Consider the following 16,098-nt stretch of genomic DNA (forward strand, 5'->3'; position numbering starts at 1 on the left):
TGATGGCTGCTGACTGATTAGGCTGGTGGCTGCTGGAAGCTGGAGTGGATACGGCCATTTCCTAAAATAAGACAACAACGAAGTTTGGTGTATTGACTGACTCTTCCTTTCATTGTTTCTCTGTAGCATGCAATACTGTTTGATAGCATTTTACCCACAGTAGAACTTCTTTAAAAATTGGAGCCAATCCTCTCAAATCTTGCTGCTGCTTTATCAACTAAATTTGTGTAATATTCTAAATCCTTTGTTATAATTTCAACAATCTGCTAGCATCTTCACCAGGACTAGATTCCATCTCAAGAAACCACTTTCTTTGCTCATCCATAAGAAGCAATTCTTTATCCATTAAAGTTTCATCATGAAATTGCAGCAATTCAGTCACATCTTCCAGCTCCACTTATAATTCTAGTTCTCTTGCTATTTCCACCACATCTGCAGTTACTTCCTCCAAAGTCATGACTTCCTTCAAAGTCATCCATGAGGGTTGGACTCAACTTCTTCTAAATTCCTGTTAATGTTGCTATTTTGACCTCTTCCCATAAATCACAAATGTTCTAGTGGCATCTAGAATGGTGAATCCTTTCCAGAAGGTTTTCAGCTCACTTTGCTCAGATCCATCAGAGGAATCACTATCTATGGCAGCTAGAGCCTTACAAAATGTGTTTCTTAAATAATAAGACTTGAAAGTCGAATTTACTCCAGATCTGTGGGCTGCAGGATGGATGTTGTGTTAGCAGGCATGAAAACATTAATATCATTGTACATCTCTATCAGAGCTCTTGGGTGGCTAACTGCATTGTCAGTGCACAGTAATATTTTGAAAGGAATCTTTTTTTTCTTTTCCTGAGCAGTAGGTAGCAACAGTGGGCTTAAAATATTCACTAAACCATGTTGTAAACGGATATGCTGTCACCAAGGCTTTGTTGTTCCGTTTATAGAGCACAGGCAGAGTAGATTGAGTGTAATTCTGAAGGCGTGTAGGATTTTCAGTATGGTAAACGAACACTGGCTTCAACTTTAAGTCACCAGCTGCATTAGCCCTTAAGCAGAGTCATTCAGTCCTTTGAAGCTGTGAAGCCAGGCACTGACTTCTCTTCTCTAGCTATGAAAGGCCTAGGTGGAATTTTCTTCCAATATAAGGCTGTTTCTTCTACATTGAAAATCTGTTGTTTAGTGAAGTCACATTCATTAATTACCTTAGCTAGATCTTCTGGATAACCTGCTGCAGCTTATACATCAGCACTTGCTGCTTTCACTTTGCAGTTTTATGATATGGAGACAGCGTATTTCCTTAAACCTCCTTAAACCAAACTCTGCTAGCTTCAAACTTTTCTTCTGCAGCTTCCTCATCCCTCTCAGCCTTTACTGAATTGGAAAGAGTTAGGACCTTGCTCTGGATTAGGTTTTGGCTTAAAGGAAAGTTGTGGCTGGCTTGATCTTCTATCCAAACCACTAAAATTTTCTCCATATCAGCAATAAGGCTGTTTCGCTTTCTTATCATTCACGTGTTCACTGGAGTAGCACTTTTAATTTCCTTTAAGAACTTTTCCTTTGCATTCACAACTTGGCTACCTGGATGAGGCCTAACTCTCATCCTATCTTGGCTTCAATATGCCTTCCTCATTAAGCTTAATCATTTCTAGCTTTCGATTTAAAGTGAGATGTGCAACTCTTCCCTTCACTTGATGACTTAGAGGCCATGGTACGGTTATTCACTGGCCTATTTCAATACTGTTGTGTCTCAGGGAATAGGGAGGTCTGAGGAGAGGGAGAGAACCAGGGGACCAGCCAATCAGTAGAGCAGTCAGAAGACACAGAACATTTATCAATTAAGTTTTATGTCTTATATGGGCAACGTCATTCATGATGCCCCAAAACAACTGCAACAGTAACATCAAAGACCACTGACCACATATCAACAAAACAAATAATAATTTTAAAAGTTTGAAATACTGTGAGAATTACCAAAACGAAATACAGAGATGCAAAGTGAGCAAATGCTCTTGGAAAAATGGTGCCAACAAACAAGCTCCATGCACAGTTGTCACAAAACTTCAATTTGTGAAAAACACAAATTGTATCTGTGAACTGCAATAAAGCAAAGTACAATAAAATGAGGTACACCTATATCAATTTTTTTCCACCAAAATTTATCCAAGGCTTATTTATTTATTTGTTTAGTTTAAAATAGATCACTGTGGAGTCCAGGCCACTGAACTCTTTCTCCTGAATTACTACAGTAACCTGCTAATTAAAATTAACTTTTCCTTCATCCACCATTGTCCTTTCCAATTTTTCCCCACTCAACATTTAGTGATCTTTCTAATATACAGATCTGATTATATGAACCCCAGATTAAAACCTTTCAGTGCCTTTGCAAAGCACTGAGTATAAAAGCCAAATCTGCCCTATATGATCTGATCCCTATCGAACTCTCCAGCCTCCTTTTATACCACTGTGCCCCTTACTCGCTACACTCTAGCTATATTGGACTTGTCTCACTTCCTCAAACTCACAACGCTAGTGTAATTTAGATGCACCACCTCCATGCTCTCACAGTACCACGTACATACCTTTATTATAACATTTATTGTATTGTATTCACTGGTTTGTCTGTCTTGCTTCACTAGGATGTAACCTCCTCAGATGGCAGAGAGACCAAACTTTATTATCTTATCTTTGCACTCCTAGTTTCTAGCAGTACCCGACTCAATAAATGTTTGCTGAGGGACTGACTGAACAAATAAAGGAAAATAGAGATGACAGGTGGAAGAGGAACTAGGCTAGGAAAAGATAATATTTGTTTTCAAATATATTAAGTTTGAGGTGGTACCTGTTTAGTGGAATGGAAATGGGCAAGACTTAATAAAGAGATTGGGTCCGCAGATAATGATTTTATCCAATGACAGGACTAGTAACTGTTCTTAGAGGATTTAATAAGGTCTTTTTTTTTTAATGGTTGGAATGATGAGAACAGGGTTTTGAAATGCAACTTAAACTAAATCTAAATTTTAAAAAGGCATATGATTCTACGAGTTACAGAATGAAAACTGAAAAAATAATTTATAATTCAAACATTCTTAACTTATGTAAAATAATTTGATTATGCTATCATTCAGAGCATTATTAAACAAATTTGTATTATTACTTTACATTACCAGGGCCAAAAAAGGTAACTCTATTGGCTCCCTATCAAATTCAAGATATCAGATCACAAGAAACTGATTCTTACCACATTTAATACACTTAAATTTTCATCCAATTTTCTCTGCGTAACTAAGAGTCTGCCCATTAGGCACTGAGTTAATCTGAAAGTGTACAGGTGTTATTTTTATTACTGCTGTGCTTTTTGTTAATATTCTATGATTTTTAAGACTGACTTCTTAACCTTTACGATATATAAAATGAATATTTAAAACTGAAACTTGATCTTTTTTCTTCGTCATTAAATAAATTATTTTTGCCAAAAAAAATACTGCCTCCCCCAAATAATCTTTACTCTCTGCCAAGATTTAATATAGTGGCTGTTAATAATTGTGAAACTTGGTCTTATGAAGATACCCCAATGCCACCATAACCACACACCACCACCACACTTTCTTTTTCTTGAGACTATCTCATGGGTAAGCCTGTGGCATACGTGCACATACACACTTTAATTTCAATGTCCTCTGGGCTGGAGACAAGATGGCGCAGTAGAAGGATTTAAGCTCACCTCTTCTCACGAAAACACCAAAATCACAACTAACTGCTGAATGATCATCAACAAAAAGGACTCAGACCTACCAAAAGTGATATTCTACACCCCAAAACAAAGAAGCCACAACGAGATAGTAGGAGGGGCACTTTCACAACATGATCAAATTCCATACCCACTGGGTGCGCAACCCACAAACTGGAAAATAATTATATTGCAGAGGTCCTCCCACAGGGTGAGAGTTCCAAGTCCCATGTCAGGCTCCCCAGCCTGGGAGTCTGATATCGCAAGGAGGAGCCCCCAGAGCATTTGGCTTTGAAGGCCAGTGGGGCTTGAGTGCAGGAGCTCCACAGGTCTGAGGAAACAGAGACTCCACTCTTGGAGGATGTACACAAGTTTTCACATGCACTGGGACCCAGGGCAAAACAGTGACTCCATAGAAACCTGGGCCAGACCTACCTGCGGGTTATGGAGGGTCTCCTGTGGAGGCAGGGGTCAGCTCCGGCTCACTGTGGAGTCAAGGACACTGGTGGTGGACGCTCCAGGGAACACTCATCAGCATGAGCTCTCCTGGAGGTCACCATTTTGGCACTGAGACCCGGCCCCACCAACAGTCTGCAGGCTCCAGTGCTGGGACGCCTCAGTCCAAACAACCAACAGGGTGGGAACACAGCTCCACCCATCAGCAGACAGGCTGCTTAAAGTTGGCCTGAGCAAACAGCCACCTAGAAACACACCCCTTGACACGACCCTGCACACCAGAGGGACAAGATGCAGCTCCACCCATCAGTGGGCAGGCACCAGCCCCTCCCACCAGGAAGCCTGCACAAACCCCTGGACCAACTTCATCCACCAGGGGGCGGACACTAGAACCAAGAAGAACTACAATCCTAAAGCCTGAGGGATGGAGACCACAAACAGAGGAAGTTAAACAAAATGATATGGCAGAGAAATAGGTCACAGACGAAGGAAGAAGATAAAACCACGGAAGAAAAACTAAGTGAAGCAGAGATAGGCAATCTACCTGAAAAAGAATTCAGAAGTAATGATAGTAAACATGATCCAAGATCTCATGAAATGAATGGTGCACAGACTGAGGATACAAGAAATGTTTAATAAAGAGCTAAAAGCTTTAAAGAGCAAACAGAAATGAACAATACAATAACTGAAGTGAAAAATATGCTAGAAGGAATCAATAGCAGAATAAATGAGGCAGAAGACCGAATAAGTAAGCTGGAAGACAGACTGGTAGAAATCACTGCTGCCGAACGGAACAAAAGAAAAAGAATGAAAAGAAATAAAGACAATCTCAGACACCTCTGGGACAACATTAAATGCATCAACATTTGCATCATGGGGTCCCAAAAGGAGAAAAGAGAGAGAAAGGGACTGAGAAAATATCTGAAGAGATAATAGCTGAGAACTTCTCTAACATGGGAAAGGAAACACTCACTCAAGTCCAGGAATCACAGAGTCCCATACAGGATTAACTCAAGGAAGAACACACTGAGACATCTATTAGTCAAATTGACAATAATTAAAGACAAAGAGAAAAATTTTAAAATCTTTTAAAATATTAAAAGATAAGGGAAAAAGCAACAAATAACATACAAGGGAATCCCCATACGGTTATCAGCTGATTTTTCAGCAGAAATTCTTCAGGCCAGAAGGGGAGTGGCATGATATACTTAAGATACATATGTTCAGATTTGACAGAGAAATCAAAAGCTTTACAGACAAGCAAAAGTTAAGAGAATTCAGCGCCACTAGATCAGCTTTGCAACGAATGCTAAAGGAACTTCTGTATACAGAAAAGAAAAGGCCACAATTAGAAACAAGAAAACTAACAAATGGGAAAGGCAAACATAGAATAAAGGTAGGAAATCATCCACACACAAATATGACATCAAAACCAGCAATCGTGAGAAGAGGACAGTACAAATTCAGGATATTGAAAATGCATTTGAAACTAAGAGACCAGAAACTTAAAACAATTTTGTATACATACATAGATTGCTATATCAAGACCTCATGGTAATTTCAATGTCCTTCTCAATGCCATTCTGGTTAAGATTTTAAAAAGTTTGCCAGCATTAATTTTTTTTACTATATAATTATCTATACCATACATATTTTTTTAAGTAGTATCAGCCATTAATACATCCACAGGTAATTAGAAAAAATGTGGAAAAGCTCTTCACATTTCTGGAATTGAGAATTTGTACTAAAAGGTCAGGTTGTACTAAAAGATCAAGTTTACAATGTGCATAATACCAAACCAAACTCCTATTTATTATAATCATACAAAATTAACTTTACATCTTACACTGTAATATATGTATTTACAGTTGGCCCTTGAACAACACAGGTTTGACCTATGCAAATCCACTTATACACAGATTTTTTCAGTAAATACATACGATAGTACTACACGATCTGCAGTTGGTTGAATCTACAGATGTGGAACCACAAATATGGAGGGCTGACTGCAAAGTTACAGGTGGATTTTCGACTGCCCTGGGGCAGGGGACCAGTGTCCCTAACCCCTCTGTAGTTCAAGGGTCAACTGTAGTTGATTTTCAAGTCCAAGAATTAGAAAGCAGCTGTGCCAAAAAAGAAAAAAAAAATTTTAATGGTTTTCAGATTTTTGATTATGGTAAAAAACACATAAAATAAAATTTACCATTTTAACTACTTTTAAGTTTACAGTTTAGCAGTGTTAAGTATATTCATATTGTTGTGCAATAGATCTCCAGAACTTTTTCATCTTGCAAAACTGAAACTTCATACCTGCTGAACAACTCATTTTCCTCTCCCTGTACTTTGTTTCCTTAGATATCTTGTATAAATGCAATCATACATTATTTGTCTTTTTTGTGATTGGCTTATTTCACTTAGCATAGTGTCCTCAAGGTGCATCCATGTTGTAGCATGTGACAGGATTTCCTTCCTTTTTAAGGCTGAACAGTATTCCATTGTATGTTTATATATCACATTTCATTTTTGCTTTCATCCATCAATAGACATTTGGGGTGCTTCTACCTCTTGGCTACTGTGAATAATGCTGCTATGAATATGAGTGTGCAAATATCTCTTTGATAGGGAAGTTTTTCAAATAAATTTTATCTAATGACTATTCACTATCCAGGAATAGTGAGTGCTTCAAACTAAATGTCTGCAATTGTGTTACTGATAAGCAGTTGGAAGAAAAAAGTGTCAAACGCCAACATGTGACAATGGAAAGGAATAAAGACTAAAACTTCAGTTAAATGTAGCATATTTCTACTCATAGATGGACAATGACTATTCACCTTACATAGCAAAATGCAGCCTCCTTACCAGTAATTATTATACCGTCATCTTTATGAGCTTCATCCATTTCTTCAACATGGACTGCTGAGTTCACATCAATCTCTTTCCCTGATAACTGTAAATAAGCTTGAAGAGAAGATGCAACCTTGACAAGAACAGATCCTGTGATAAATTTAAAGGAGAGCTTATTAATGCAAAGAAATAAAAAGTACTAGAGCCTATTATAAAAAATGATTGAACAGGTAGCACTGCTCCTGATACACTGTCTTTACTCATCAGCTTATTTTATTTAAATAGCTGTACCTTTTCCTTACTCCCAGGTATTCCCAAGGCATTCACAGTATCTTCTGTCAAGAATATGAGTCATTAGGACATCATGAACTACTATTTCTCTTTTTGCCAATAGCCCTTCTCAGCTCATCCAATACCAGAAAAGTGTAGAGTTTAATACACATGCAGCTTATAGACAGAATTTACCATTAATTGAGCATTTGCTAAGAGCCAAACACCTTCATTATATTATCTTTTAATTTCTCTCTCAACTTTATGAGGTATTATTATAATTCCGATTTTACAGATAAGAACTTGCTCAAGTTTCCACTACAGCTACTGCTGGAATCAAGGTCCATTTCAATGACAACAAACCTATGCTCTTAACCATTGTCGTGTTTCATACACTGCTACCTCATTGTATTACAGGACTTGTAACCTCACTGATTATTATAATACAACCAGAACCCTGAGCTCTTGTGCTTTCAGTGGTACCTTATTTGGTTGGGGGTGTGGAGAGGGCGATAACAAAAATTTAAAACGGAAATATTTAAATTTCAACTGACTAACATTTCTTTTTAATGGATTACAGAATTTTGGGTACCTGAAGCAAGACACTCAACTTTATTTCATCTACAATCTTACAATAATTCAACTTCTAAAGGACGAAATAAAAAGTACTCTGTTAGGAAGGAATCATTTTTCAAAACAATTATGTGGTTTGCAGTGCAAACTCACCAGTACACTCCTGTTTCAAGAGTTTTTCTTTCTCTATTTCTCATATATCAAATAAATAAGAGAGGTCTTTCCCATAAAACAGTAACCCCAACTCTGTGGACAAAGATGGTCAGGATGACATCCATTGTGAATGTTGTAAAGATTCCTTTTAGAAGGCATTTATTTATGGGTCTTTGTGTGCTTTCTAGTTTGGTGAACATCAGCTTAAGTTTCACTAAATAATTCCACATCTTCTCAGCCTTTCTAATGGGAGTTGGAAATCTGGGGTTAAGACTGATGAAGTTTCATATTTACTACTCAAAAAGGGGGGAACAAAGCACATAAATACAATTGGTTTATCTTATTTAAAAAAGAAATTGCTTTTCAGGGTTTAAATGTAAACTACTAACAGGAGTTGCCCATAAAAACAGATATGAGAGCTTTAGGAAAATACAAAACAAAAACAAACCTGGAATATGTCAGGAGGAATAGAAGATACATGTTTTTTCTACCAAACATACTTTAAAAAGTAGAAAATAACAGATTTTAAAAACTTTTTCTAGGACATTACCTCTACATACATCAAATGTAATAATTTTATGAACATCTTTCTTTTCTGTTCTTAAATAAGGGATCTTAAATCTGTCAGAGTTTTTGTGGGGGTTTTTTTTGTTTTTTTTTTTGCGGTACGCAGGCCCCTCACTGCTGTGGCCCCTCCCGCCGCAGAGCACAGGCTCCAGACGCGCAGGCCCAGCGGCCATGGCCCACGGGCCCAGCCGCTCCGCGGCACGCGGGATCCTCCCGGACTGGGGCACGAACCCGTGTCCCCTGCACCGGCAGGCGGACTCTCAACCACTGCGCCACCAGGGAAGCCCTGTCAGAGTTTTAAAAATGTTAAGCAATGCAGATAGTTCTATCCCCATCTCTCTCCACATCCTTAAAAAGCAAAAACTATCACTATTAAAACTCCATTCCTATTTATGAATGAAGAATTCTCACGACTTGAAAGCTTTCCCAAATGTCCCATCTCTAAGACTATCTTCTTTAGAAAGGAGAGCGCCTGTATGTCTTCAACCTCTTTTCACTTCAAAAACTGCTTCACGGTTATTGACATCAATACCATTTTTAAAAAATTAAAAAGTGAACTAACAACAGCATCATTAATTGAAGGGATACTATATACTAAGATTAGTGGCTTTATCAAGGACAATTTTTAAGTGGAAAAGTCAGTACTCAGATGCAGTTCTGACTCTCAAGCCATAACACAGCCTTTCTGAATGAATGAATAAGGTCACTATGTTAAGTTTCATAGGAAGAGAGGAAACAAGCATTGTGACATTCTTTTTCACTTGGCAAAATGGCCATAGGAGCTGAAAGGGCAGCCTAAGAGACTCAAGTAGCTGGCTCTTAAACCCTACAGCAAGACAGTGGCAGAGTTGGAAAGGATTCCAGATGTCTTTACTATTAAGCAATAGAATCCTGAATAACTTTCCATCACTCCAGAAAGTTACTGTTCCCAAGTGTAGTGAGAATTAGAGACCTGAATTAAGACAGAAATCTTTGTTTCCAGTTATCTTTAAGCTCCTGCCAGTATCATGGTCCCAATAGGAGAAAACACAAAATTGTAATCCCAATCAAGTCTTGCAACATCATATGCTATTTCAGTAAGTTACTGGAACAACAATCCAAATAATAGTTAAAAATAATTAAAGTGGATGAAGATTAGCAATGCTTTTTGTTTCACTTTTTTGCCCATCCATACAAAACAGGAAATAATTTTCATGTAAGAGCTGCTATTCAAAACTTTGTTTTTACTCTGTTACTAGTTACATTAAATGTAGTAATGTTTTTTCTCCTTGGGTCTTCATAATACAAGAAAGCAGTTATATGACCTTTTTTGACATTTACAAAATACCCTGAATAGTATTATTGAAGCTCTTAGAAATTTAGTGAGAACATAATATTATCCTATTTAAAAGGAAAAAATATATGATCTTGAGAAATCAAAAAATACCTGTGTCTCAGCAATAACTTCAGTTTCAGACGTCTGTGTTTGTAGTTTTATTTTGACATTGACAAAGAGAGCCTCACTGGGCAAAAAGCTATTAAAAAGTGTTAAAACTTTAAATTTTAAAGTATTTAAAATTTAAACTTTAAGGTTTAAAGTATTTAAACTTTGCCAACATGGCAAAGAAATTACTAACAGCAGGAACAACTGGTCTCTGTGGAGGTTTTTTCCCTGTTATACACATAGCCTTGTTCTGGCTCATATGCAAGAGCTTCCAGACTTTCTCTAAAAAATTTTTTATACAGAGCTATGGTTCTTAACTTTCTGAACCCAGGTCACTTAAGCCACTATAGCCAAGCTACTCCAAGTACCCAAGTCACTTGCCAGCACGCACGTGTACATCTATGTGCATGCACGCACACAAAGACTTGTATATTCAGCCTTCAGATGATTAAAAAGTGTATAATTATTAATGAAAGACTTGGACTCTTAGAATAAGCTATTTGTATTAGAAATAAGATTACAGAAAGAGACACATCATAAGCCTGATACTACAAGAGACCAAGTCAATAATCACTTTAGAGGACCTTTTGGTGATACCTTTATTGCAGGATCACGCTTTTAAAAGTATTACTCTAGAGTAATGGCCTGAGAAGGTCCTCTTACAAGTTAGCAGGAAAGCTTCCAAAAGAATGTATGAGAGCACTTTCCCTCCAAAGAATATTCTATTTCCGACATAAAACTAAACTGAAAAAACCCAAACACTAACACTAAAAAATTCCACAATAACAGTCAATAAATTACAACATTTTTGTTTGTATTAGAAAAGGAAAGGTAGTCTTCATGGCCATCTGTTCCAAAAGTTTCAAAGATCACTGGTCTAGAGGGCTAGTATTCCAGTCTTTAAATCAGGTTCGAACAGAGAAAAATTTTATTGAAATCTCTATGTCAGTGTAGATAAGATAATTTGACCATCTGTTTCCTGAATGTTACATAAAACCTTCCTTACACCATATGTCAAAATAAAACATTCTACTTGGCTAACCTTTATGGGATTTCAATTCCACTTTTCCCAGTTGGCTGACATAAACATCTATGGCACCCTGATAAGTCGAGGCACTTAGACACCCAGAAGACGAATCTAGGAGGAAGGAAGAACCATAAGCATAATCGTCTTATTTGAGTAACTGAAATTATAAACTTGAAATAAAAGGCTCTACTTCAGCATTAGGGTAAGGAGCTAAGAGTCCTGCAAGGTTTTGTATTTTCCTTATAACTATACCATCTTTTGCTTTAAAATGAAAACAGAATCAGCAATCTGGAAATCTACAGCTGGATAACTAATAAGAAAATCCCTATGCTTGTAGTAATCTCCAAAACTTAACTCTAAACATGTTTACTCTAAAACCTAATGTGTAGGAAGGACAGTACACAAGCAATGACAGCCAAGACCATTAAGCACCATTGATACATTTAGTTTATTATCAACTTTCAATATTTACTAAAGAACTCTATTTCACGTACAGTCACATGTAAGTAGTAGCGAAGTTAACAAAAATCAAAACTCTTATATTTTCTCCTTTTAGCAAATTTGCTAGTACTAAAAAGTGCGGCTAATAGTGAAAGATTACTCTAGATAAGGTTTTGTTGCATTTCTTAGAGGGACAGAGATGGGGGGGAGGGAAGGAATGACCTGAAAAGTGGGTGAAGCTTGTTAATATCTAAATATTTCAAGTTTCTGGAATTGAACAGATTATCTTTAAGTCAGGGGAAGAAAATTACAATTAAGGTGGTCCTGATTTGACACTCAAATTCCCCTAGGTCAACAATGAACCCAGTTTTCAATCAGCCAACATTTCAAGTTCCAGGGAAAGCTGACAGTCAGATAAACAAGAGAATTATGTTGAAGAGTCAGTGCTAGGTAGCTTCTCCTTTTTCCTCCTCTCCCACAGCAACAGAACTTTCAGTTCAATATTCTATCTGATTGCCCTGAAAAGAGCAAAGCATATTTTTTTAGAGAGATCTCTTAAAAAGCATATTTTATCAGGAGGTTTTATTACTTCAAAGTAGAAACCAAGTAGGGACTATGGTGAAAATAATGCCAAAAATTACATTGTACTTTTTGCAAAATGTGAAGGAAAAAACATTTGTACACTCACAAAGGAGCCAACATTCTTCTTTAAAATAAATGTTAAATGACTCTAAACAAAGACAAAAACTTGCAAAGAAACTGTTTAAAATGTGACTTCAAGATAATTTATAATAATTTATCTCTAACCTATAATCAAAATGCCATTTATAAGATCCAGTGTATTCAATTTTTAAGTGTCAAAACCGAACACTGAAGCTGGGAAGTTAAGTCACTGGATATAAATGACAGAATAGCTGGACAAGGATGAATATTTCTCTTCTCAGGCACCAAGAGAAATTCCTTTAAAAATCTCTTACTACATCCTAAATAAGTCAAGTAAATATATATTACGGTAAAATAATGTGAACTACAAAGTGTCTATTATCCCAAATTGAACAAAGTAAAATATTTGAAACAACAGTTTAATTTCTTGCTTTCTCTAGGGGGAAAAAACCCACAAGATTTTTATATGGTTCATAAACAATACTTTTTATTTCTTTTCCCCTTCACATGGGACATAAACAACACCTAAATAATTATATCCTAAGCCACTAATTAATTACATCCTCATGTTATTGGTCTTGAGCTCTAATCATGGACCATCCACTGGAGGCTGTCAAAAAAATTAAAACTCAAGATGTGTTTTCAAAAGAGAAAGCAAACGTGGTATTTTAAAAGCTACGTAGCAAGACAAATACTAATTTTCTTTTATATTCTATAATACAAATCATTGGAAAGAAAAATTAATTATCAAGAGTCAAATTAAGGCTTCATTCACAGAATTTCATTTTTTGGAGACTCACAAAACAGAAAAATTCTATTATAGCTCTTGGAGGAAGACTTAAGGGAAATATGCATTAGAGATTAAGAAGTAAACAGAAAATTATTAGTCCAGACAGTGACTGGAATAAACTCCCACAAAGAGTTTTCTATCACCACAGTTTTGGACAAAGATTTTGTTCATCTGACAGAGACCACTGAGTTTTCCTGGAAAATTACAGAGACAAAAGAGAAAACCTGATGTCAACTACCAGCTAAAACTATATATAACCAAATAAATAGAAATTTGTGATATATACTCTGCTATTAAGCAAAGAATAACAGCTAAGCTCAAAAGGCTAAAATTCCAAACTTTTCTATTTTCCTTCAGATAAAGGGAGAATTCTTTTGAAATTGTTCAAGGATGTTCAGAAAATTCTTCTGAATTTTTATAATTTCACCTCAAGTGTCAACATGTAGATAACTAAGGAACAGCAACACAAAAGATATTTCTTGATTTCTGCAACTTGATTCCTATATTTCCAAAGCTACACTAATTGCAAGAACAAGGAACGAATTTTATATATAGGATGTAAAGGATTTGCAAAGGCAGAATTTTAAGGTCACTTCAAGGAAAGTTTTCTAAATTAATGTCCTGCTTAGGTATTCTATGTTAGGGAGATAGCATATAGGAGGCTGGGCTTATGAGAGACACACAAGGCAACCCCTACTGCTCCCCACAGCCCCAAAAAAAACCTATGAAGATATTCTTTTTTAAAAGATATAATTACCAGTATACAGCTTTTGACAGTGCCTTCCAAAAGAGGCAACATAGGGCATGGAAAGTAAAGCTGGGTGAGCAACTTCTATTCCACCATTATCTACTATCAAGCTCTGCTTTCTCCTGTTGACTTTTTTTAAATGGAAGATGACCAGGTATTCCAGAAGAAGATATTATTTTTAAAAATATGAGTCTAGGTAAAATCAGGGTTTTGATATACATAATCAAAATTTTTATAGCACTTCAGCTTCTAAGAGTCCTCTATATGTATGGAAATTAGGAAGAACAGGGTTTGGGGATGTAGGTTAGAATGTATTTACAAAATCCAAGTGATTGATGAGATTACCTAAGAAGCTAATCAATTATATTATCTAAACTAGAATTAAAGAACCATAATTACACATATTCTTCTTAAAGGAATCATGGAGATGACACAATCCATTTTCCTGAAATCAGATAGTATAATACCTAAATCACCTCTAGTCTCATAATATTCCAATTTGATACAATTATATGGCCTTTTCTCTATATCCATTCCAATATTTTGAAGCCTCTGCTAATCTAACAAATTTCCCTCTCAGGTACCTAAATCACTTTTTGTTTCTTTGTAATTGTTTTGCTTCTACTGATCTCAATTTCTCAAAATCCAAGTTACTCAATTGACTTTAATTAGGGTGTCATGATTTGCAGAGTTGCCTTCAACTTTCTCCAGCAGATCTTTTACTCTAAGGAAAACACAAACCAATCAATCAAGAAATTTCAAATAAACATTACCCACTTGTCATCTTTGGGATCAAGGCATCAAACCCCAAATTTCTCCAGATTCTTAACAACAGTGGTTTTTAGACTCTACAGCAGGGTCGCCAAATTAGAGCCCCCCTCTTGTTTTTCTTAATAAAGTATTATTGTAACACAGACACAACTATTTGTTCCTATATTGTCAATGGCTGCTTTCATGTTAAAGTGAGAGAGGTCCATAGTACAGATAGACCGTGTGGCTCACAAAGTTTAAAAATTTTACTATCTGGCCTTTTATAGATAAAATCTGCTGCTCCTAGAGCAAAACATTTTGTTTTGAGTTTTTCTCCAAAAAAACCAAAATGTAAAATTTGATTCTATTTAAGACAAAGAGATTTACAAATGAAACCAGCCCTTTTTTTCTAAGGCTTCAGTAATGTACACAGATAGGTATACAATTCTTGCTTATAGAAATGAAAAAAGTTGTTGTCTTAAGGTAGTTCAAGCTTTTCATTGACCCTGATTGCTTACTGTTTTCTAGGGGTAATAGAGTTGCTTCCATCCAATTTACTAAAGTGAGAAATAGCACATCACCAAGCAGATAACTAGGACTTTGCTGACTTGCTTAAATATTATGTCAACTTTCTGTTTATTTGTTTAACCTCTTAAGCAGTATGCTATTATTAAACAAAAAATTTAGCAATGTTTTTTGACTTATGAAAGAGCTCAAGCGGGTTCTTGAAAAATTGTATGGCATCTCCTGACCCAGTTGTCAGCAGAAATGGGATGTATTCCCACGAATCAGTGACTTAGGTCCAGATATATGCAAAGGAAGAAACCTATCACAGGATCTAAACAGCTTTGATTTCTATATAAATGCTGGATGATTTCTGCTGTGCTCCTCTCTCACTTCCTCTCCCATTCTCTTTTCCTCCCTTCTTTTTCTGAATTAATGCTTGATATGAAAATATACATAATATTTTGAAATGATAGTACAATGTTTTACTCTTTTTTATTCATTTAATAAAATGTCAGGAATATCTTTCTATATTGTATACTATAGAGCTAGGTTATTATTATTGTTAAAGGCTGAGTAATATTCACTTTCTGAATGTACCATACTATAATTATTCTCTTACTGGGAACAACTTAAAATGTATACGCTCTTTTGCTATCATAAACAAAGAGATAAATGCCCTCATGCATGTATCTTTATATCCTTACCAGATTTTTCCTTGAGATAAAGTTCTAAAAGAGGAAGTGCTAGAGCAAAGCAAATGTAGATACTTCCAATTCTGATATACATTTCCAAACTGACCTACAAAATGGTTGATCAATTCATACTTGAACTAACAACTGATAGGAATCTCTGTTTCACCATAACTTTCTCAACAATGGATATTATCAATGTTTTAAATCATGACTGTTTATATTTAGATGTTTTGGATTAGCAGTAAGGTGGAACAACATTGTACATGTATATGGACTATTTCTCCTGTGAACTGCTTGTTCATGTTTATCCGTGTTCCCATCCCACTGATTGTTCCTTTTCTTCTCATTTGTTGTATGTACATATGGATGGAGATTTTATATATATGTATCAGATATCTTTCTAGTTTGTTACCTGTCTTTTATTCTGGTTTATATATATATATATATATATATATATATATATTTTTTTTTTT

General features: G+C 35.9%; 1 protein-coding gene across 4 annotated transcripts in view; it reads right to left on the minus strand.

Moving 5' to 3' along the window:
• The window catches only part of FAM185A (family with sequence similarity 185 member A), a 67,284-nt gene that overhangs the window by 14,852 nt on the left and 36,334 nt on the right, over positions 1-16,098 (minus strand). For 2 of the 4 annotated variants that reach the window (XM_029233609.1, XM_029233606.1), the window contains exons 6-7: positions 11,050-11,145; positions 7,037-7,171 (exon numbers count right to left, since the gene is read on the minus strand). In XM_029233609.1, the coding sequence (XP_029089442.1) occupies positions 7,037-7,171; positions 11,050-11,145 (231 nt within the window). Of the gene's footprint in view, positions 1-5,682; positions 6,301-7,036; positions 7,172-11,049; positions 11,146-16,098 lie in introns of those variants that run through there. The other 2 variants (XM_029233607.1, XM_029233608.1) reach the window with 2 other exon arrangements.

The sequence above is a fragment of the Monodon monoceros genome, unplaced genomic scaffold, assembly GCF_005190385.1.
Source record: "Monodon monoceros isolate NGI ecotype Baffin Bay Population unplaced genomic scaffold, NGI_Narwhal_1 Super_Scaffold_2, whole genome shotgun sequence".
Taxonomy (NCBI): domain Eukaryota; kingdom Metazoa; phylum Chordata; class Mammalia; order Artiodactyla; family Monodontidae; genus Monodon; species Monodon monoceros.